The following is a 23,074-nucleotide window of genomic DNA, read 5'->3' as shown; positions in this document are numbered from 1 at the left end:
CCCCCGCGTATCAAAGTATCTAAGCTTTCCAATGAGCCAAGACGATGCACAATTAAACATATTCCAGGCCATTTGGGCCAAAGATGGTACCCCATACCCACTAAAATCTGCTCCAATGTGAAAGAAAATGATCGTTTACAGCATACACGAACTGTACACATTGTCTATCTGATATTGTTTTATGGATATCTTCTAGTATCAATCATATTGTCTAGCAAATATGCTTTAATTGTCCCGAGGACGACAAAATATTTAAAAAGACCAATTTAAGAATTACAGATATTCACACATTTTAGCATGTAAATTGAATATTTTTATTAAAAAATCAGTTTTAACATGATTTTGTTTGCTATTATTATTTATATGTATATGAGGTTTCAAAGAAGCAACTACGGTGAATGATTGACATACCTGTATCCAACACCATTTAAAAAAATGCTAATCTACCACATACGAATTGTGAGTTGCAAAAGCTTACTTGAAGTATGGTACTTAAAAAATTGCCAATTACAGATGAATTGGAAAAAAATATGAAATTCTAAAATTCCCCTTTTTATGAAAAACTCATTCTTGTCATATCAAAACTTAAAAATGCGTGCCTGAAATGAGCAGTTATGCTGAATACATCGATAATTAAAACACTAGTACCAACTTTTTTTAACATTGATAATATGCTAAAAAATGACATTTGGGTTTATGTTTAGGTATTTTTTCCCGGCTAGAGGTGGCAACTTTTCACCTAATTGGACTTGAAAAAGTCTAAATATTTATTACTTGGGCTCATAAGAAAGCTAAGACATTACATCATTGAATTTGAATATACAAAAGCTTTTTTGGAAGTACGGTATTTGACAAAAAAATGCCCATTACAGGTGAAAAAGAAGAGATTATGAAATTCCGAAAATTCCTCTTTTTATGTAAACTCATTATTGTCACATTGAAACTGAAAAATACTCGCCTGAAATGAGAAGATATGTTGCATAAATCTGTAATTCAAACACAAGTACCCCAGATGTCTCTTGTACACAGTTTATATGCCAAAAATTAACGTTTTAGTTCACGCTGAGGTATTTTTATTCATGGGTAGGGGTGGCACTTTTTACCTAACTTGACTTGGAAAAGTTCAAATATTTATTACTTGTGCTCATTTGGAAGCTACGATAATATTTTAATGTACCGTATCACACAAAAACTTGTTTAAACTTCAGTATTATGAAAAATGACAATAACAGGTGATGTAGAAGAAAGTCTGAAAATTCCCATTTTTACGATTTTATAGAAACTGTAACTCCAAAAAGAAAATCTTACGCCTGAATTAATCCGATAAGTTGGGTACATCATTTTTTTTAATTATGAATGCCTAAAGTATGAGTTCTACAATGTTGGTATGCTGTGAATGAGAATTCTGTTTAATACTGAGACCAGTTTTCTAGGGGTAAGGGTAATTTTTTTTAACACTTTTTGAAAATACATTTTTGAAAATTTGTTTTTCGTGGTTTATTTAAGTAGAAAATTAAATATTCTATCGAATGACACCATATTTGAGACGTTTTAGAGGGCAATAACTTAAAGGGACTTTTTGCGGAAAAATCGAAAATCCTATTTTTCTCTTTTTTTTTTTGTGATAAATTCTGAGTACAAAAAATGCCAAAATTCATCAAGAAAACCCCAGAAGTATTAATTGTGATAATACGAAACAGAAAATACCAAATAAACTATTTTTTTACTGAAGCATACATACTGTAGTGCTTTTGAGATTGAAAAATATGTCAGCTTGAGCGATTTTTCTGTGGGGTAGGGATACATTTTTTTCATTTTACCCAAAAAAATTTTACCGCAAATTTCATGGTACCATTGTAAAGATGAGACACTGGACTATATGATGAAACCTATATTTGTTTAGTTTGTTCACAAATTGATTCGGTAATGAGAGCTATATAGGTACCTAAAATATCACCATGAAGTTGATGAGTGGGGAAGGGTGCACTGTGGACCCTCCAAGCCCATTGACTACTACATATTACCCCAGTAAAGTCATTAATGTACAGGTATTTGATATTGCAACTGGAGTTGTATAAAACTTGTGGAGTATTTAAACATGTATACTTTCCCAATATATGAAACCATGGCGAGCGTAGCGAGCCACATTTTTTTAAGGTTTTGCGGAGGTCAAAATATTTATTTTCAATTTACTATGCAAGGTCAGATTATTTCTTTTCTAGCAATTTGCAGTCAGACTATTTATTTTCTGGTGTGATGAGGCCAGATTATTTATTTCCTAAATTATCATGGACAGATTATTTATTTTCAATATCTGCCATGTCCCCCTAAGAATCTAATGGTTGTTTCAACGTCCATCGCGATGTTTTTGCCAGTATAAAGTATAATTGCATCATGATGCTTTGAGCAAGTACAAAATGTACCATGATAATTTTTATAAGTATCACGATGGAAAAACTGTCATGATGGAAAAATCTTTGACCTGAATGGCCACTCATAATTAAATGTTATATCACTAACCAATACGTATTCCGTTAAAAAGCAGTGATTAGGAAAGTACAAGCGAGACAGCAATCCCGGCAGTAATAACAAATGTAGGAATGATAACGCCTTAGAAAGAGGTAGAAACATTGAATGTTTAAACGAGGCCGGAATGTGAACATTTCCTAGTTTTTGCAGGACACCCAACCACTATGTTCTTGTATGTACATCAAGGTCATGTCTGCTGCGAGAGAAGAGGGACCCCTATGATGAGAGATGTATGGGGATCGTCCGTCATATATAAAATAACTAGAATTATTATTGTCGAATTTTAATTTTAGGTATTTCAAAAAGAACCGGTCTGATAGAGATAGATAGATATGTTGGTTATATTGTTTGAATATCTTCATTAAAAGCAAAATCACTTCCAATAAAGTTTTAGATATTGATGTTGTCCAAGTATGTCAATGCTTTGAACCGTTCCTTAGAATATCAAAGATCGCCTTCAATCTTACTATACTGGAAGAAAAATCTAGAGCCGCAAGTAAGACACTGCATATAGCTACTGTGCCACCGGCGACCGCTCCTATTACTGCGGATGACGCCCGAGGATCGCTTGCACTATAGAACTTTCTTTTAAACTGACTTGTCTGTCGTTTATCTATCTCAATTCTTTTGGTTAAACTCTCTATAATTTTGTCCAATGGGGGAGAGGCTGGCGTTGCCACAATACTCGACGCCGTTACAAATCCCGTGTTACCTTGTATTGGGCTGCATTTTGTTTTATCGTGAATTGTGGTGAATACCATTGTACTGTGATACTTCGTAATTGTTGTTGTGTGGTGTGTCATTTGTGTCACCGTAACTGTTGATGTTTTTGTTTTAAAATTAGCCTGACTTAAAACATCTGTCGAAGCATTTTGTTTCTGTAGAAGAAATGAATAAGTTGTCGTCGCTGGTATCAAGATTGTGGAAGATGGAGTGTCGAAGTTTATCACAGGTTTTGAAATTGCTTGTTTCGAATTGTCAAAGGATGTCTCTGGTAGTGAAATAGTGGGATTTAGAATGCCAGAATTTTTCGCTGTTAAGAAAATGGTGGAATTTCGATTGCCAAAAATTGTCGCTGGTAATGATACGACTGGATTCGGATTGCTAAAATCGGTCACTGGTAAAGAAACGACTGGATTGCCAAAATTCGCCATTAATTTCGTTTTATATACAGTCAGATATCCATAATGAAATGAGGTAAGATATTTCTCTGATGTAGATTTCACATCTACAGAAAATTCTGTTAGGGTGTCAGAAAACGTGGAACATGCTTGCTTGCTATCTCCATCTTAAAATGTATAGATATATATATTTATTATATATATAGCAGTGTTTTATCGAATTTTCCCAGTGAAATAAATTTCGGTAATTCACACTGTGAATTAAATTCTAGTCTCGGACTTTGAAATCAATCCGCCGTTCACAAACTTTGAATTTATGTTGAAAATAGCAACGAATTATCGAAAAAAATCCACATAATAAATAGGAGAATCAATTGTTATTGTATATAACCAAAATATGATCACCCACGTCAAGAACGCAGTATTGATTTAACTCGTGCGCGAAACAAGATCCGTGCACTCGTTAAATCCAGGCGTTCTTCGGCAATCATGATCCTATTTTGGTTATATACTCCTTCCAATTAATTATTCTAATAATAACACACTCAAGACAACCACACAAATTATAAAAAATATCGATTTGTATATTTGAAAGGGCTGCGGAGTTGAACACGAGAACAACTTATATGTATACATGTATGCTGTATCTGTTTTCTTTCCCTAGGATTAGTCGATATGGTATATTTATAATAAATGAATACTACATAAGTATCAAATATGTTCAACCGTAAACTTTCCTGAAGTCAAGACGTAATTCATATCTAATGAAAAATACTGCCTATTTGTGTGTTTATCATATCTAAATGTAAAATACAAAGATATGATGCACCATCCTCTGCCTCATTTTTAAGTGAAGTAGTAAGACTTAATACCAAAATACTTACTTATATCGCACGAGCATAACATCCTGTTCTCTGTCTCACATGAAACTGTATACCACTTGTTATTTTGGGATAACTTAATCACGACACAACTTGGGTAACCAGATGTGCCTTTTCCTGGTTGTCCTTTGCCCCAATTGTGTTCATCTAAAATGTTTCCAAGCCAACTTCTGAATTCGCCAGCTCCATTCGCATCTATGATGCCAATGTAAATGTCATCATCGCTGATATTTGAATAATAATTCCTGTGAAATTGATCAATACAATTGTACATTATTATAGACAAAATTTCAGAGACGCGAACCAAAACTTTTGATAGGGTCCCTGCCCATGGAGACTCCCTGAATGTGCTCCTCAATTATTTTTATTTATAATCTTTGGTGAGTTGTTTCTATCGTGTTCGGATTTAGAATGAAGGAAACTTGTGTATCGAACAAATATATCCTTACGATAGAGTCGATAATACCCTTTTGAGTAAAAGCTATGGAAGACTTAATAGTAGATTACTACCGATCACTCTGCTATACATGATGTGAAAAAAACTTCTCAAAGCATGATCATTACTCATAACAAATCCGTTGATAAATTTCCACTGTACTCTACAATAATTTGAAAAGAAAAGGTAGTTTATTTAAATGTAATAGGATAAGTACAGAGGCAACGGTGTTAAGCTTTTGTATAGCGAATAAACCCTCTGTGCAGGATGTTGCAGCTAAAACTTCTGACTTGCAAAATGCAAACTGAAAAGCGTATAAGAGACGAAAATCCCTACAACATCATGATCAACAAATTTCAATAGCATTTGAACTTAAAAAGTAATACACATCCAATCAAAACATTTATCTCATGGCAAATTGTACAAGAAGCATTGACATGTATGCGCCATGTCTTTGTGGATTACTCCGAGGTTTTACGAGTCTAAGCACGTAACATTGTATTTCTATTTTTAATGAGATAAAATACTGGGGAGCTGACTTGGAATTGAGCTGCCCGGATACGAAACTACACGTTGTTGTCTTTACATGCAGTATTACAAATTAAATATCACATAAAATGAACTTGTATTTACACTTCAAGCGATATCAAACTCGAGTAACTGATAGGATTTAAAAACACATTAACATGCAAATACAAAGTCCCATAACGCAATCAAACCTTGGATATGCCGACAAACGCTCCCAAACATTTTTCTTTGCAAGGAATTTTAATTTTTCACAATATCTACCCAAAACACGCTCTTGCTCGCTTCGCTCCGTTTTCATTTACATTTACGTCCATAACTGTAATCCTTGATCCACCCCTGAAGACACAACTACACATTAAGAAGAAACAAATTCCGTTAAAAAAATAATGCACATATAAAGTGAAGATAAACCGGCATCATGTAAATACAAAACGATAGAACGAACGTTCACTGTAATATAATACCAACTGCATGACAAGACAAAACTACAAAATAATGGCATGACAAAATCGTAACGACAGAACATAATAACGAAATGATAGATCGTAGAAATGGCAGATCGTAAAGAAAAAATACTAGAACAAGACAAAACGAAGTGCATGCATGTAATGTGTTATTACATGGTGTACTTGTACAAAATGACCTAATATAATTATTAAACCGAAGCAAGTAAAATAGAACTGATGACACATACATAAATGTTTATCTCATCTTACAGTTTTGGCGTTCTACATATTAAAGGAAATAAGTAATTCGATAAGAATCTTTTTCGAATCTTGTTTCAATAATCTGTCTGTTATCACATCTGTTCCAAAGCTACGCTTTGCTCGCAAATTCAGAAACTGTATAAAACTGCCGACTCGCATATTTGTATAAACAAACTACCGGTGCACGTGTTCCATACTCCCAGTTTTTAGTGGAGTCCGAGTTGCTCATTTGCTTTTGTTACTTTGTATGTATGATTTTAGTTACTTTATGTTCTTTGTTGTGTATGTCTGTTTTCCATGTCTAGTCTTTGTCCCTGGATTACATTCTTTTGATTACCGCTATAACCTTGGTTCCCTTGATTACTCTTTACCATACTCACATAAACAAATCCTCAATGATGTTTATGTATGTAATATTTATCACTTCTGCTGGAATTCCTCCTGCATCTATGCACTTTTCAGTTCCAGTAATAGCGTCCTCCTTATAATCGGTCAACCAATAACATGACTGTCCCATCTTGTGATACCCATGAAAAGAGCATATGTCTGACACACCAATAGTTCGTGGAGTTACGCATGATGCTGAAACAAAGACACTATATAATAACTTGAGAAAGTCGATCAGGTGACCACAACTAGATGTGTGTATTCCTGATTTCAAAGCCTTCGAAGTGAATGAAAAAGACCAGAACTCCTATAAATATATATATATATATATATATATATATATATATATATATATATATATATATATATATATATATATATATATATATATATATATATATATATACATGTACAAAGGTCTGAAAAATTCCCAACGATGTTAGAACTGTCAAATTTGCGATGCAAATTTTTGGTCGTTCCCTCCGCGGGACTCGAACTCTATAGCAACACCGCCAGCACAAAGTCCAGCGCCCTAGACCACTCGGCCACATCAATGACATCGCAAATTTGACAGTTCTAACATTGTTGGGAATTTTATATATCGTGTACAACCCTAGATTTATCCTACGAAGAAAGACCCGGCCAGCGAAAGCTATCTTATTATATATCCTAGCTGGCCGAGTACTGGTCTAGGGCGCAGTGGTCTAAGTGCAGGTGGTGTTGCCATAGATGTCCCAGCGGTTCGAGTTCGATGAAACGCGACCAAATATTTGCTTCGCAAATTAACGATTCTGACATCGTTGAAAGTAGTATATATATATATAACGTTGACCAACGCATTTTTATATAGCTTGAAAGATGCGGAGGGAAAACATATTAACGAAAATGAGGATAACTATTTCTCATGACTCATATTTTTACACTGACTCGTTAAATTGTATGTAAGTGCTCGATTGTCATAAGGGGGGGGATCTGCTTTAAAATACAGATGCAAAACTAGCAAGAGAGTTCGTCTTATCAATATCAGTGAGTGATGTTGTGCTTACAGTTTCTACGTGTAACAAATGAGTTGTGCGTGAAATCATTTTTACTGTCGATGGTTTTTCACAGACGATTTATTTTGCAAATTTAGAAGGTTAAACAAATCTGAGTAATTCTTGGTAGTGTCTTTAACTTAGTGTTTAGTAGAAAGAAACCTTGCTATACTTAGATTAGTAAAGATCAGTAATGGCTTTTTAACCTACCTTTTAAAAGGGAAATGGTGAATAGTTTTTACAGTCGAACAATTGTCATTTTGGAATGCAATAAATGACAATTGCATAATGATGTTTGGAAAATCAAGAATCCATTCTTTATATATCCTTTTTCTTTGCCGATATTTGGCCTAACAATATGTAATTCGTTTAATTTTAGTTTGGGCCAAAAAAAGTAATAATAAAATGTCTGTTTCCTGTTTCCTTACTAACACTAAACATATCGTCCTTTTTCTCTCAAGCACCGTTATAGTTTGCATTTTCCCCATTTACACAATGTTTATATTTTTTAATTGCCTACCTACCTTATTTATTTCTTACTGGTAGGAGGGAACATAATGTTGGCCTTACAGAAAGATATGAATTCAAACGTCACAGTTAGACAAAATTAATTTCAATTTTTATTGGAAGACAACATTACTTGAGTTTTTGTCAAAAAGCGTGAACTGCTTAGGGAAAGGTGATCAACTAATTCGTGACAGTGGTTTCAACGTGATTTCAAAGTTATGTTTTTATGAGGCAATACATATAATGTCAGAACATTCGACAAACAATACTATTATACTTAGTGTAGTTGGTGTTTTTTTATTACATATGGATTCTTAAAATTCCATAGGCGGTAGAACACTGTGAAAGTTTTTTTTTGTTCAATAATTTATACTGAGTTTAATCTTAATCTTTAACTTTTTTTAAACTATATATTTGATGGAATTCAGATGTATATGCTATTTAATTATCAACCCCGTAGTGTGGTGACATTTCCACTATACTGACAATGAAAATGATTTTACGCACATAAGGTTTGTACCAGAACAAACTGTTTACAATCACGCCACTACCTGATATTGCTAAAACAAGTCCTCTTGCACATGTTTTGCATTGAATCTTTCAAAATGTTTACAAACAAAACCTTCCGTACAAGAAGTCAACAAACATAATATATATGGATTAGAATGCAAGAGTAATCAAGGGAACCAAGGTTATAGCGGTAATCAAAAGAATGTAATCCAGGGACAAAGACCAGACATGGTAAACAGATATACACAACAAAGAACATACAGTAACTAAAATCATACATACAAAGTAACAAAAGCAAATGAGCAACTCCACTAAAAACTGGGAGCATGGACCAGGTGCACCTCTGCTTTTCTAGAAACACTCGCCGAGTTGGTCATGAAAAGTCAAGTCCGGGGTACACAAACGAGGGAAGGAAAACTATGACCCGTTGAATAAATCAGTTCTTACTAATATGCGGTTTAATATATATCGGTGAAACACGAGAACGATTAAACAAAAGAATGTGCGGTCATCGTTCGGGAATAAATACATGTACCACCAAATTCCCGACAGTGTTTCAACATTTCATTCAAGAAGATCATTCAATCCTTTCTATGGAAGTTCATATTTAAAAAAAAAATACCATCCTACGAACAGTCCCGTTCTAAGTAAAAACTATCGTAGGGAAAGAGGAATACTTTATATGCAGACTAGGTACTGCAATACCTTATGGATGCAATGACAACATACAAAATATAGGAAACCTTTCAAGCCAATATAACAATAGCATAAATGTGATGAATTTATTTGACAAAAACCCAAGAAGGGAAAGGAGTCATGGCCATCGCTACTATATGTCACCTAAGTTACATGATGTCTCCATAGATGGTCTCCTTCCATTCATACCAAAACTCTTGGACTTCATCACATTAAAACCAAACTATTCTAACCAGTTTGTGTGAAAAGTCAAGATAAAGAAAAACGATCATTTCTTCCACTACTGTTTGTCAACAAAGGTATAGGTGCAATTAATTTGGCTAATATCCTCCATCACAAAAACGTTACCAACAAAATTCGCCCATATTTCAAAGACAAATCCACACCAATTATTTCATATTCCTATACTTCACCCATTGCATAAAACATTTTCAATTTTAAAAGGCTGTTGCAGAATTTCGAGATTGAGGACTTCAAGGCTAAACCACCTGACTGTTCTTGTGAACACTCTCCATTCCAATAGAGTCCTTCCGGTCACGTCGTTACGGGAGATTTGTCAAACATCGAAAACGAATCTCTGCGTAATATCCTTTGTAAAGGTTCAAAGTACCGTGAACCATGCTCCATAAATTGGAATTATAACTTTAAAGTTCTTATGGATGCCGTGGAGGACTACACAAAACAAATGGAAAAAAACGAGAACAATAAGACATTGATTCTCTGTCAGAGTGGTTCAAGGTCGTGAGGTCCTTAATTTTGAAACGAATGAAAGTTTTAAGTAGGCCAATGAGTGCCAAAGCTACATCAATTTTCAATGATCCCGATGTAGCAAAAACATTGTCTACTGTACATGACAAATATGTTGTTGCCCCAGCAGACAAAGCCCAAAACAGCATTGTTTTTTTCTGCAAAACGTTTTACATCCAATGTTTATTATCAGAGGTAGACGTAGAAAATAATAGCAGTGATAAGACCTATGCTGCTACCACACTCTCCAAAGAAGAGATTGTGGAAAACCATAAATCTGTGCTATCCTCTTTTGGTCTCTACCAAAGACGATGATTGTGATTTACCGTCTATGCACTGGATTCCTAAACTCCACAAGAATCCATACAAACAATGTTACATAGCTGGATCTGCAAAATGTACAGCTAAAACTCTTTCAAAACTTCTATACTCACAGCTGTCAAAGAGGGTCTGCAGTCCTACCACAACACTTGTTACTTCCGTGGTGGTATTTATTCAATGTGGATCCTAAAAAATTCGAAAGATCGTTTGGAGACAATCAGTTCAAGACAATTATCAGAATATAATAGCATTAAAACCTATGATTTTTCAGCACTGTATACTTCTATTCCCCATACTCAGTTAAAATCCCGACTTGAAAAAACATCATACATCGTTGTTTTTTTTTTTCAAAAAAGATGTTACACGGTGTTACACCAAGATACAAATATATAGTACTTGGCAGGGATTCCTCATACTTTGTAAGAAATAATTCTTTTTCATCTTCCAAATATACAGAAGAAGATGTTTACAAAATGCTGGAATTTTTAGTTGATAACATATTTGTCCAGTGTGGAGGACGCGTTTTTCAACAAACGGTCCACATTCCAATGGGAACAAATTGGGCTCCTCAACGTGCTGACCTATTCCTTCATTCTTATGAGGCTGACTTTATTGCTGATCTGATCCGAAAGAAAGAATATCGTTTAGTTAGATCCTTTAATCTCAATTTTCGCTATATAGATGACGTATTATCTTTAAACAATCCTAATTTTGGGTATCTGATCCATCGCATCTACCCCAAAGAACTTGAGATAAAGGATACTACAGACACTGTGAAGTCAGCCTCATATCTTGACCTACACTTCGAAATCGATGGTAAAGGAAAACCATTGACCAAACGACAAACGTGATGACTTTTCATTCAGAATTGTTAACTTTCCTGTCATCTGTGGCACATCCCTTCAGCACCTGCGTATGGAGTGTTCATTTCACAACTCATACGTTATTCCAGAGCTTGCCGAAACTGCGCAGACTGTTTGTATCGCGCTAGAATTCTAACAAATAGGCTTCTGGAACAGGGTTATGTTGCTGCAAGATTGACGTCATCACTACAGAAGTTTTATGGTCGTCATCATGAACTCGTGGATCGTTACGGTATATCCATCTGCGCCATGAAAACTGATTTGTTCAACGAGGCATAGTTTTCCTTCCTCTTTCGTCTACCACGGACTTGACTTTTTTATGAGCAACTCGGCTGGTGTTTCTAGAAAGGCAGAAGACGCTTACCCTACCGTTGCACCTGATCCATGCTCCCAGTTTTTAGTGGAGTAAAAGTTGCTCATTTGCTTTTGTTACTTTTTATGTATGATTTTAGTTAGAGGTAGAGGACATTTTGCGTTTGTTATATTGTACAAACCTGCATTATTTTAGATTGCAACATTTTTACATCAATTAATGGCTTTGGGTGTAAATAAGTAATGTTAATTGAATTCAAAATGTAATAACTTATTTAAAGGGTATTCAAAATATTTCCTTACAAACAAGAGGGTCTGAAAAATTCTTTTATTATACATGAAATCCAAATTGATGAGAAAACATTGCCGAATGTTAAAGTTTGGTATCGGTATGTCCATTTTACACACTTTGATTGTTAAACAGCAGAGTTTGAATGACAGGACTTATAAGGTAAATTGTATCATAAACTAAACATATTAAAAAATAGATTTTAAAAATTTCCTTACTCAATGATATAAATAAATGCACATCGTTGTAGATTCTACAAAATAAAAATGAAAACAATAATAAAAGAAATCTGATGAATTCAGTATCCTTAATAAGTTATAAGACTTCCTTTTAAACATCAGGCCTCTATCAAAGAGTTGAGCAACAAAATTCATTTCAAGTGTAGAAATGAAGAAATCTACAATTTTCGATAGCCTTTGTTTGGTACATGTACATGTACATTCGTTGAAAAACTATGGCTATCAACTAATAACACACGAACTTTGCTTTGTCTCGGTGTTTAGATGCCATTATGTCATACAAGTAATAACCACAGGCACTTGGGGCGTGAATGGTATGAACGACCCCATCCCCCCATTTTTTCGAGAACCATTATTGCTGTCTGATTCGTTAATTTGCTTCAGAAATAGATTTTGTGCCAGTTTTTGGACCCATTCATTGAAAATATCAAAAAGAAAGTCTTATCTTGTGCGCCTAGTGAAACCGGCTGCAACCAGAATAAAGGTATAATTTCATCTTCATCTTTTAGTAAAATTGAACTGAAAAGAAAAATAAGAGGAAAAACTGAGACGAAAACAACGGATAATATACAAAAATATTAAAAAAACTGAAGACGTTGTAAAATCCTAAAGTACCAATCATACAATATTACAAATTTCGATAGGGTGTGCACGTGTTTTAAGAAGTAATCATTCATCAGCATGTAAATCAAATACTTAGATAGGTCTAAATCCCACAAACTTGCATACAAGAAGTTTTGATATCCAAACGTATCGAAATAAAACGCCAAATCCACCATCAAAATATTTATAATGAGCAAGACAATGCATGAAGCCTTGGTTTTTTTTAATGAATTTTAAAAATTGTATTACTGCAGATTTCGATAAATAGTATTTACAAAGGATTCGTAGTCAGACAAGTCTGACTATTGAGTTGGTGAATACCCTCGGGAACCTTTTGCTCACCAGCAGTGGCATCGACCAAGTGGCTTTAAAATAATTAAGTACAAATCATATGAGTTGGTCATATCCTGCAACCGATCATCGCAAGGTGGTCCAAAAATAATTATGTGTACCAAATTAAGATACTGAAAATATTTTTTCTCAATTTTTTTCTGTGATTATGAACTGTATATTTTATATTAATTTAAAGATTACTTTCACTTTAATTCACTTCCCTGACCCATTTCTACGGACTTATCTGATACCTAGTCCGGTTCGCTGGAAAAATATAGTTAGCCTCTCATGCAATGCTCGGTAATATTGCAAATTTCAATGTAAATGAGCAATGGTCACGATCCGGAGATTTCATAAAGGGGGAATTGAACCGAATATTTGGCAGAAAAGAGAAAATGCTTCTGTTGCAAGTAAAATATTTTATAAACAATTAGTAGACTCAGTAGTTACAATATAACATTCCTCCCACACTTAAGTTTCATATTTCAATTTTTTTTTCGCTTACCCTACCGGTGCACCTGGTCCATGCTCCCGGTTTTTAGTGGAGTCCGAGTAGCTCATTTGCGTTCTTTGTTGTATGTGTCTGTTTTTCGTATCTGTCTTTGTCCCTGGATTGCATTCTTTTGATTACCGCTATAACCTTGGTTCCCTTGATTACTTCTTCCCTACTCATCCTAAACATTTCATTGTCATTTTGGCTCAAGACCGCTTAAGTTTAGATTATTTCCCTATTTATTAATTGATGTAAAATTGTTTTTGAAAAACAATAATTTGTCTACGTACCACGTGACTACCTTATTATTTTCTTACTTGTAGGAGGAAACAAGACTGTTAATACAATTTTTGCCTTACAGAAAGATATGAATTAAATCGTCACAATTTGACAAAATTGACTTCATTTTATATTGATATACAACATGTACTTTTATAAAAACTTAATTACTTAGCGAGCAACCAATTGCCGAAAACATAAACAAAAAATATTAGAAAAACAACATTTCCCGCCATTTTTTTCCTTATGGTCTGTCATGGCTTTATATTTCTTAAAAATTTCATTCCTACCTTTTTATTTCAAATTTTATCCAAGTCCCCCCTAAAAAATCAAATGGGAGTTCCCTTAAGGTTAAAATGAATACCTCCTTCATCACTGTAATTGCTATTTGATTTCAAAGTTGTACCTTTCATAAGACAATACAAAAAAGGAGGTTCTCGGAGATCCTGAATCGCTTACCTGGCAAATCATACCCTATTACACAGATGATTTTATATTTAATAATTAATGACACAACACGGTTTTTTCGACTTGCGAAAGAAAATGAGAAATAAATTAATATGAAACATAATTAAAAAATCATAATTGATTTTTTTATAAAAAAAAAATCAACGCTTTTCCGCTTTAGTAAATTATTTTTATGCTTAAATTCATGCAATAACATCACCTTGTTTTCAAATCCTGATCTTTAACTTTATGGAAATAAATTTTATTATTAAATTAAAGATTTTCTGCTGCTTCCAATATGAAAATATGAAATATGTGTTGTTCAAAATAAAATGATATAAAAGTCCAGTCAACACATGTATATTTCAGCAAAATAAATGTTCAGATTGTATATGCCCAGAGAGAACTCGGTGTGAATCACTCCTGGGATTGCGTTATTTGATGAGACAGTTTCGGACACAGGGTTACGTTATCTTGTTAATAACATGAAATTTATTTTGTTCAACAATAATTAACACTGAGTTTAATTTAAATCTTTAGCTTCTGTGAAACTTAATGTATGATGGCATTCTGATTCAGAAACCTATTAAAATTCTCAACTTCGTAGTGTGGTGACATTTATACTACTGACAATGAAAATGATTTACGCACCCACCTTTGTAACAGTAGAAACTGTAAGCATGTCACTTCTTGATAAAATGAACCATCTTGCATTCAATCATACAAAATATTTTCGATATCAGATAATGGTTGTACATGTACATGTATGCATTGCACATATCATACGTCTTTACTTGTGACTTGAACAAAGAATATTGTTGATTTATCATAAATCGATTATGTATTAGATATTATAGGTACAATGTATACTCACAATATAGCAACACGAGCAACATATAACAAATATACATCATATTCCGAGTTCTGACTAACACACCGATGAGTTATTTCGGTAGAACACAGTTTGCATCAAATAAACATCTGTTAATGGCCTTCGGTCTAAACAAGTGAAGTTAAGAGACGAAAATTTAATTGCTTATTTTAAAGAGTATTCAAAATATTGTTCTTACAAATTAGAGGGACTAAAAATTTCTTTTATTATGTATGAAACCCATATTGATTGCATGTTTAATGGAAAAAACATTATAGAATAATAGTTTTGCATCTGAATATCCATTCTTTCTCTCTGATTGTTAAAATAGCAAAATACTTGTAGCCTAGACTTTGGAAGACATGATTTTCAATGTTTCAGAGAGTAATCAAGGGAACCAAGGTTATAGCGGTAATCAAAAGAATGTAATCCAGGGACAAAGACCAGATATGGAAAACAGACATACACAACAAAGAACATAAAGTAACTAAAATCATACATACAAAGTAACAATAGCAAATGAGCAACTCGGACTCCACTAGAAACTGGGAGCGTGGACCAGGTGCACTGGTAGAGTAAGCGTCCTCTGCCTTTCCAGAAACACCCGCCGAACTGCTCACAAAAAGTCAAGTCCGGGGTAGATAAGGTGTCATAAACTGAAATATATATATATAGGCTTTATGCTGAGGAAGGATATCTGTTGTCCGAAATATTCAATTTAAATTTTACCATCTTCTGGTGATGTTAAACATATTTAGACGTTTATTTTATTTATTGTTATGTTTCGAATCGTTTTTAACGATCCATCACCCCGTAAGAGTGATTGTTGACTATTATTTAGACGATTGATTATATACAAACGTCTCAGAATGTAACGACTCTATTCGTTACACTACTCCATCGGATCAAATTGATACAGGGAAGATATATAAACGTATAGAAAGGTCTGAAAAATTCTCGACGATGTTAGAAGTGTCAAATTTGCGATGCAAATTTTGGTCGTTCCCTCCGCGGGACTCGAACGCGTACCGCTGTGACATCTATGGCAACACCGCCTGCACAAAGTCCAGCGTCCTAGACCATTCGGCTATATAAAATGTAGTTTTCGCTGGCCGGATCATTCCTCCTCGTAAGATTAATCTAGGGCTTTAACTAAGTACATGATGAATGTGTGGTAGAACGAGACAGCTCATTTAGATGTTATTATGTAGGATAGAGGATCAAATTAATGATGCATGTCACAACAAATCAATATTATACAACGTCTCAGAATGTGACGACTCTATTCGCTACACTGCTCCATCGGATCAAATTGATACAGAAAATATATGTCAATGTATAGAAAGGTCTGAAAAATTCCCAACAATGTTAGAACTGTCGAATTTGCGATGCAAATTTTGGTCGTTTCCTCCGCGGGACTCGAACGCGTACCGCTGTGACATCTATGGCAACACCGCCTGCACAAATTCTAGCGTCCTAGACCACTCGGCCAGTTAGGCTATATAAAATATAGCTTTCGCTGACCGGGTCATTCCTCCTCGTAGGATTAATCTTATTCATATCTTTCTGTAAGGAAAAATTTAGCAACCAAATTTGCTTTAATCGTAGAAATGAAGAAAGTTAACCCTCACTTTCAGATGTTATATGAAACAAAGCATTTGTTTGATACATGAACATGTACATTTGTTGAAAAACTTAAACAACCCATCAATTACGTAGGAACTTCGTCTGTGTTTAGGTGCCATTATGGCCTAATAACTACAGTTTCCGATCACCCCCTTTTCTTCTCGAAAACAATTATTTCCGTCGGATTCGTTAATTTGTTTTAAATTCGTTTTTTTTTTGCTTGTTTCTGGATCCATTTATTGAAAATATTACAAAGGAATACCTAATTAATCTAGTGCGCTAAGTGAAACAAATGACTAAGCAGAATTAAGGCATAATATCATTTTTAGCTCCAAGGTGAAGTTAAATAAGAAAGACAACTGAAACGAAAACAACGGATGTAAATAAAAACGAAACAAAACAAAACAAAAAACAAAAACAAAAAAACGGAAAATAAAATTATTATAAACAAGTAATCACGATTCACAGAATATAGACCAATGTACGTTCAACTTGATCAAAGAAAAAAGGGAAGGTAAAGCGAACATTTGACAGAAAAGAGTAAACTCTAAAATACTTCCGTTGCAAGTTTAATATCTTTTAAAAAGTTTAAGAAAGGATTAGTAGACCGAGAGGTTACAGTGTGACATTAGTGCCACACTACATACATATGTACAGCGGTGTATTCAAATTTTCACCGGTATCTATACACAATAAATCTCTCATCAAAAATCAATCAAAATCATACACTGAGGTATAGTGCTTTCATCAGTTCATCTGATATTGATACTGACTATTGATAATAGATTACACTACGTAAGTGTGTTGATAATAAAACGTCGCACTCTGTCATGTTGTGGGTGTTGAGTTTAGGTGAATTTGTGTCAACTGTCTGCACTAGATAAAGGACAGGGCATTTGGACCAGGAACTTTTCAGCACTTAAAATATCATTTAATTAATTTGACTCCATATTTGAACTTAAATGTGTGTTCTCTGACATGTTTGCCTTTTATAAAATGTTATGCCGTGTTTTTCGTCTACCTCCTAAAGATGAAAAACGCAATTGCAATCGGTGGGGTCCAGGAATTTTACAGTCACCCCCGCCACCCCCACTACCAAATTAATCCCACAAAAACGTACATCTACCTGTTCCAAAGTTCAAAGGGGATGCAGCTACAAAATTCAATGGATCGAAAATTCCTAGTAATGTCATGACCTAATTACCTAATTTGATGCAGCTAGTAGTTTCCGATGAATTCCGCTTACAGAAGTGTGACGGACAGACAGACAGGACAAAAACAAGATATCCGCCGAAGTGAGAAAACATGATAGTTACGGACGAGCGTGTAAGCAGTGGGTTATCATGCGGTTCACGCCAAATCATGTATACATGTAGTTCATTAACACACAACGAAATTATACAAATAACAATGAAACCTTTATGAATCGGACTTCTCTTGGACTGCAGGGTTTACTCAGTATATAAAACAATAACAACCAGCGTTAAATACATAAACGACAAAAAAAATGTTTTTGGTTTAATTTGTTAGACAAAAACGAGCAAAACACAAAAAATACAAAAAAGAGCTCATGAGTTCCATTTTACAAAATGATACTTTAATTTGAATGAAGTCCGAATTTCCGGAACGACGTAAAGATTTAAACGCAGGGAAAGCATTTCATGATGGAGTACTAAGCTTATTAATAAATTAAAACACACGTGTCATTAAAACATAAAGTTATTTACTATTTTCAATGAAACACTTATTCACATTCCGGTTAAAATTTATTTTTAAAAGCCCAGATGTACAGTACTGCTCGACCGTATGTACATGCACGTTCGATGGAACAACACTAGTCAAAATGGAGACTATTTAAATTGCATTTCAATAGTGTTGGAGTTGAAGGCATGAATTAGTAGTATTGTGGCAAAAATAACATAACGCTTGAAACAACGAACTTAGAGAACATTAATCCGATCCATAATCAAGGCAAGTCCAAAATAAATCTGACAAAATATATTTTACATCAGCGGAGTAGCTGGTACCGTAAGGGGCCTGATTTGGTACAAGCATTTTAAACGGAATGGTGATCTAAATATAAATCTACGTTTTCTAACCCCCCTTTTCCATTGCAGCGTGAACATACCGGTGCTAATTAAAAAGCGTTTGCATGCTATAGTGTCATGATCGAAGTGGGACTCTCTAATACAATGCAATAACAAGAATGAATGCCTTTAGGGACATGAGCATTGTAAAACGTCCAGTAATCAATCCAAAACATGCAGCATGCGTAGTCTATAAGCATCGATCAGCCCTTTATTATGTACATGTATATTTTTTTTAAACCCTTTCCGTTGCTAAATAATATATGAAGTGTTATTATCTGCTATTAAAAGTACTAATTGATAATTGAAAAGATCACATGATAATGTCGTTTCACTTAATAGAACACATGATCGACAATATGTCAGACGGTGACACATCAGTTTGATTTGAGAGGGATACTTGATCATTTAACATAATATGACAATGAATTATATTTATCTTTCTAGATGATCACTAAATAAACTGATCAACAAGTAAACACAGGTTGTCTGAAAGGTTATTGATACAGCGTGACCTGCACATGACAACCAAAACCTTTTCAGCCACGAACAGCGACCGAAATGTTTCATTCTAATCGTCAGATTGAGTTTGGTAGTTGTTGGAAGTAAAGAATTATCGGTTTTATAAAGAGGATCGACCAGATAGTGTTTCATGTCAGAATTGTTACATGTAATACCACTACAAGAAAGACCAAATTTTGACAAAAATGAACGCTTATGAAAAGGACCCGTTGCTTAAAAATCCTGCAGAAAGACGTACTTTTCCAGGTACAGATCCCCCGGCACATCAATTACAACCGAAAAGTAGATTCACTGCCACTACAAGAAACACATTGATCGCCATAATGAATGTGTTTTCGAATGTTTTGATGAACACTTCACTTCCGGTTTATGCCGGAACTATGGAAGTGATAGGCAGCGATATTTTTGTACTTTTGTTTATAACATGCATAATCATTACAGTTGTTTTTACGTTATTGACTTTGTTCGTGAAGTATACGAAAATTGACAGCAGAGCGACACTACGACCGACGTCTAGTTTCAAAATTCTTTTCTGTATGGGACTTTTTACGGCAATGAATGGAATTCTTGTTGTGTACGCTAGTCCACCGAATCGAACGCCACCTTATCTCCAAGGAATTCTACAATCGTCTGTCATCCCATTCACTGTTCTTTTAAGACTCATTATTTTAAGAAGAGGTACGTAACTCAGTATGAAAATTAGTCGAACATGCAGCTGAATGTACATGAAGAAAGCAGTAGTAATACTTTACAATATTTCAACAGTATACATGTTCAAGTATTAAATGCAGATGTCCATGTACATGTATGTAGATACACTGCTACTGCATGGAGCTGTGAACAACTCGTCACAAAATATCGAGTGCTGATGCAACAATGAAAATGTATTTTTACCAATGAAAAAATCAAGTAACAATGAAACCTCTTGGGACTTTTAAATATGTTTGGTTCGGAGAGGTGTTCGTTTCTAAGGTTTGAAATATGTTTAAATTGGTAGAGACTTTGATTAGAAATGTCTGATTTAAACAGGTTTTCGGTGGATATTCAGGGCTTTGTTTAGACAGGTTTAATTGTGTTATATATAAATCATTAGTAATAAAAACTAGTTTTGGCTTTTTTTTTTTACAAATGTCATTTTTATTTTATCTGCAAAGAAAGTTAATTCATATTAAATTTAAATTTATTTTCGAGATAATTTCTACGTGCACATGCACACTGTAAATATATCCATGTATGCATGTGGCCGATGGGATACTTACATGTCTATGTATCTGTATATGATGTAGTTCCACTTCTGATTAATACATCTATTTTAATATAATTTAGGTAATTTGCAATTAAAATTTTAATGCACTTTCATTCAATTTCAGGAATAAGTATAGTAAGAGGTATTTGTACCGCTATAGTTTTAGTGGGAATTTTTATCACAATAGAACCACAGATCTGGGGAATAGATGCAGATTCTGATGACACAGGCTCTCCTCCAGAATCAACAACTGCTAGAATTCTTTGGCCGTTTTGTTTCCTAATGGGATTCTTACCAGTCGGACTCATGAACGTTTTCTGTGAAAAAGAACTGCAAAAGGAGGAGGTAAACTGATAGTTAGATTTATGCCCGTGTCCAGTTTTAAATATACTGTTTAAAACTGACTTTGAAATGGTTTATACGAAAATATCGAAGTATACATTTGTATTGCAGTGTCCCAAATAAAAAATCTAGCATATTCTGTGAAGTAAATTAAATCTACTAACTTAACTCTATATCTTTCATATCAAGTTAAGTCTTTTAAAAAAGAAGGGAGTATTTCCTGCATTCAAATTTCGAAGACAAGTTTGCACAGAACAGCGTTATTCATTTAGATGTAGCTTTGTTTCATTATCAGACTTCTATATTATATTACAGGGCCAGTCATTTAGTTTTATAACATGGGGACAGTATTTTCAAACCATTGTTATGTGCTGCTTTTTCTGGGTGGACTTTCTACCAGGTTTCGGATCAGTAAGTACAAAAAATCAAAACCGATTGGCCCGAACCTTTTCGTGGTAGATATTTTGTACAGTTTCTACTAGTCTGATATTTGCATAAAATCAAGGTTCATTTGATTTGATTTTATGCAGTATATCAAAAAACTGGTGATTAGCAGTTCTCCATTGGAGAATTATACAGGGAGTGTTTTTAGTTTAACCATATTTTATTCAGTAATAATACAATAACAAATTATACAATCAATACAATAAATGTATGGCAAGGATTCGGAAACAAGCACTTTACTTAAAATATGAAGTACAAAATCACGTAGTACTTTGGCACGCTCACAAGTTTTTTTTTGAAAAAAATATGCTTTTATATAGAATATATGATATATGGAAAATGAAAGAAACAGAAGATTGAAATGCATTATGGGTACAGTGGTTATATTTAGTTGTTCACAAATCTTTACCTGTCTATTATATACTTTTCCACATTTGTAAAAAGCTGTATGCTTTTAAGTACGAAAGATCGTTTGTATTTGAAACTCCAAAGGCTAAGGAACTTTCGACGAACCACGGAAACTGATACTTACATGAGTTACATGAATAAAATTACATTCACTGAATGTGAATTAGTGAGTAGATACATTGTCAAAAATATACAAAGGACTAATAGTCTGTACCATATGTTCTGTATTACAGTCTTATTTTACTTTTCAGTCATCGTCTGGGGCTAACTTCTTGGAAAGACTTCGACGAGGATTACACTGCAGTTTCAGCACGGAAGCGTCATGTAATAATCTCGGCGGAAAAGCTTGGCTTTTTTATACCGGATATACATTCGGAAATCTCTTCCAGTTTCTTCTAATCCAATATGCCGAAGGTGCCGTGTATGCAGTGATTGTTCAAGCTCTCGTATCACCAATAGCGGCATTGTTTTGGAACTTATTTCAGTACAATCCCGAAACAGATGTTTTCCAATACAAACCGACAATGAACACAACCACTGCCTTTACGTTTTCTGGCCTGCTACTAATTTTTCCCGGAGTTATTTTGTACAATTATTTCAGTAGCAAAGAGGCAAAAGAAAAAGTACCAACTGATCGTGAAGTGTTAATAAATGCTTAAACACGACAGCGCGAGAATGGTGACTCACTCTTATCGGCTATGATTGTATTGTTTCAATATACTAAATATTTTATTAAAAGTAGAAAGACACGTAGCAAGAATCGCTTAAGATACAAACTGACGTATATGATTATATAGCAATATTTTGATAGAAATAATCTGCGTACAATTTCAGTTTTTTTTTGCTCATTTTGTCACAAGGTCACGTGTTCAAACTACATTTATAGAAGTAAAGTAGCTGATTTAAATGACACTGTCATTGCAAGACTAATTACAAGTGTAAAGAAGTGTACAGAACAATGCAATTAATATTTGCATTTACATGTACATGTATAATTCATATTGATTTTTAAAAATGCGTAATCGTAACTCTATTTATTCCCTTCTTTGTTTATTGCCGAAAATGGAGTAAATATAAAATAAAGGCGAATACATGCAGATTAGATAAAATCTCAAAACGAAACTTACACTTTTCAAAATATAATTAGTGTACATATGTATACAAGCTGGCCGAGACCTAATCTCACACTACTACATAATATACTCATCCCACATGCAATACACGCAAATGCACTCACCAACAGCACGCCTATCGTAGCGTCAAGAA

General features: G+C 34.1%; 2 protein-coding genes across 2 annotated transcripts; one reads left to right on the top strand and one right to left on the bottom strand.

Moving 5' to 3' along the window:
- Positions 1 to 2,813: 2,813 nt before the first annotated feature.
- LOC148601230 (uncharacterized) lies at positions 2,814 to 6,008 on the bottom strand. Its single transcript, XM_088556730.1, has 2 exons — positions 4,535 to 6,008; positions 2,814 to 3,817 (listed from the first exon to the last, which is right to left on the bottom strand). The coding sequence occupies exons 1-2, from the start codon at positions 4,803 to 4,805 to the stop codon at positions 2,946 to 2,948; spliced, it is 1,143 nt and encodes a 380-aa protein (XP_088412856.1). The 5' UTR covers positions 4,806 to 6,008; the 3' UTR covers positions 2,814 to 2,945.
- Positions 6,009 to 19,334: 13,326 nt separating this feature from the next.
- LOC148601229 (uncharacterized) lies at positions 19,335 to 22,557 on the top strand. Its single transcript, XM_088555959.1, has 4 exons — positions 19,335 to 20,046; positions 20,739 to 20,959; positions 21,272 to 21,367; positions 22,060 to 22,557. The coding sequence occupies exons 1-4, from the start codon at positions 19,554 to 19,556 to the stop codon at positions 22,465 to 22,467; spliced, it is 1,218 nt and encodes a 405-aa protein (XP_088412085.1). The 5' UTR covers positions 19,335 to 19,553; the 3' UTR covers positions 22,468 to 22,557.
- The last annotated feature ends 517 nt before the right edge of the window (positions 22,558 to 23,074 follow it).

This window comes from Perna viridis, chromosome 12, assembly GCF_037379345.1.
Source record: "Perna viridis isolate PV_CMFRI_1.1 ecotype Kerala chromosome 12, ASM3737934v1, whole genome shotgun sequence".
Taxonomy (NCBI): Eukaryota; Metazoa; Mollusca; class Bivalvia; order Mytilida; family Mytilidae; genus Perna; species Perna viridis.
This window is presented reverse-complemented; position numbering and strand designations above follow the sequence as displayed.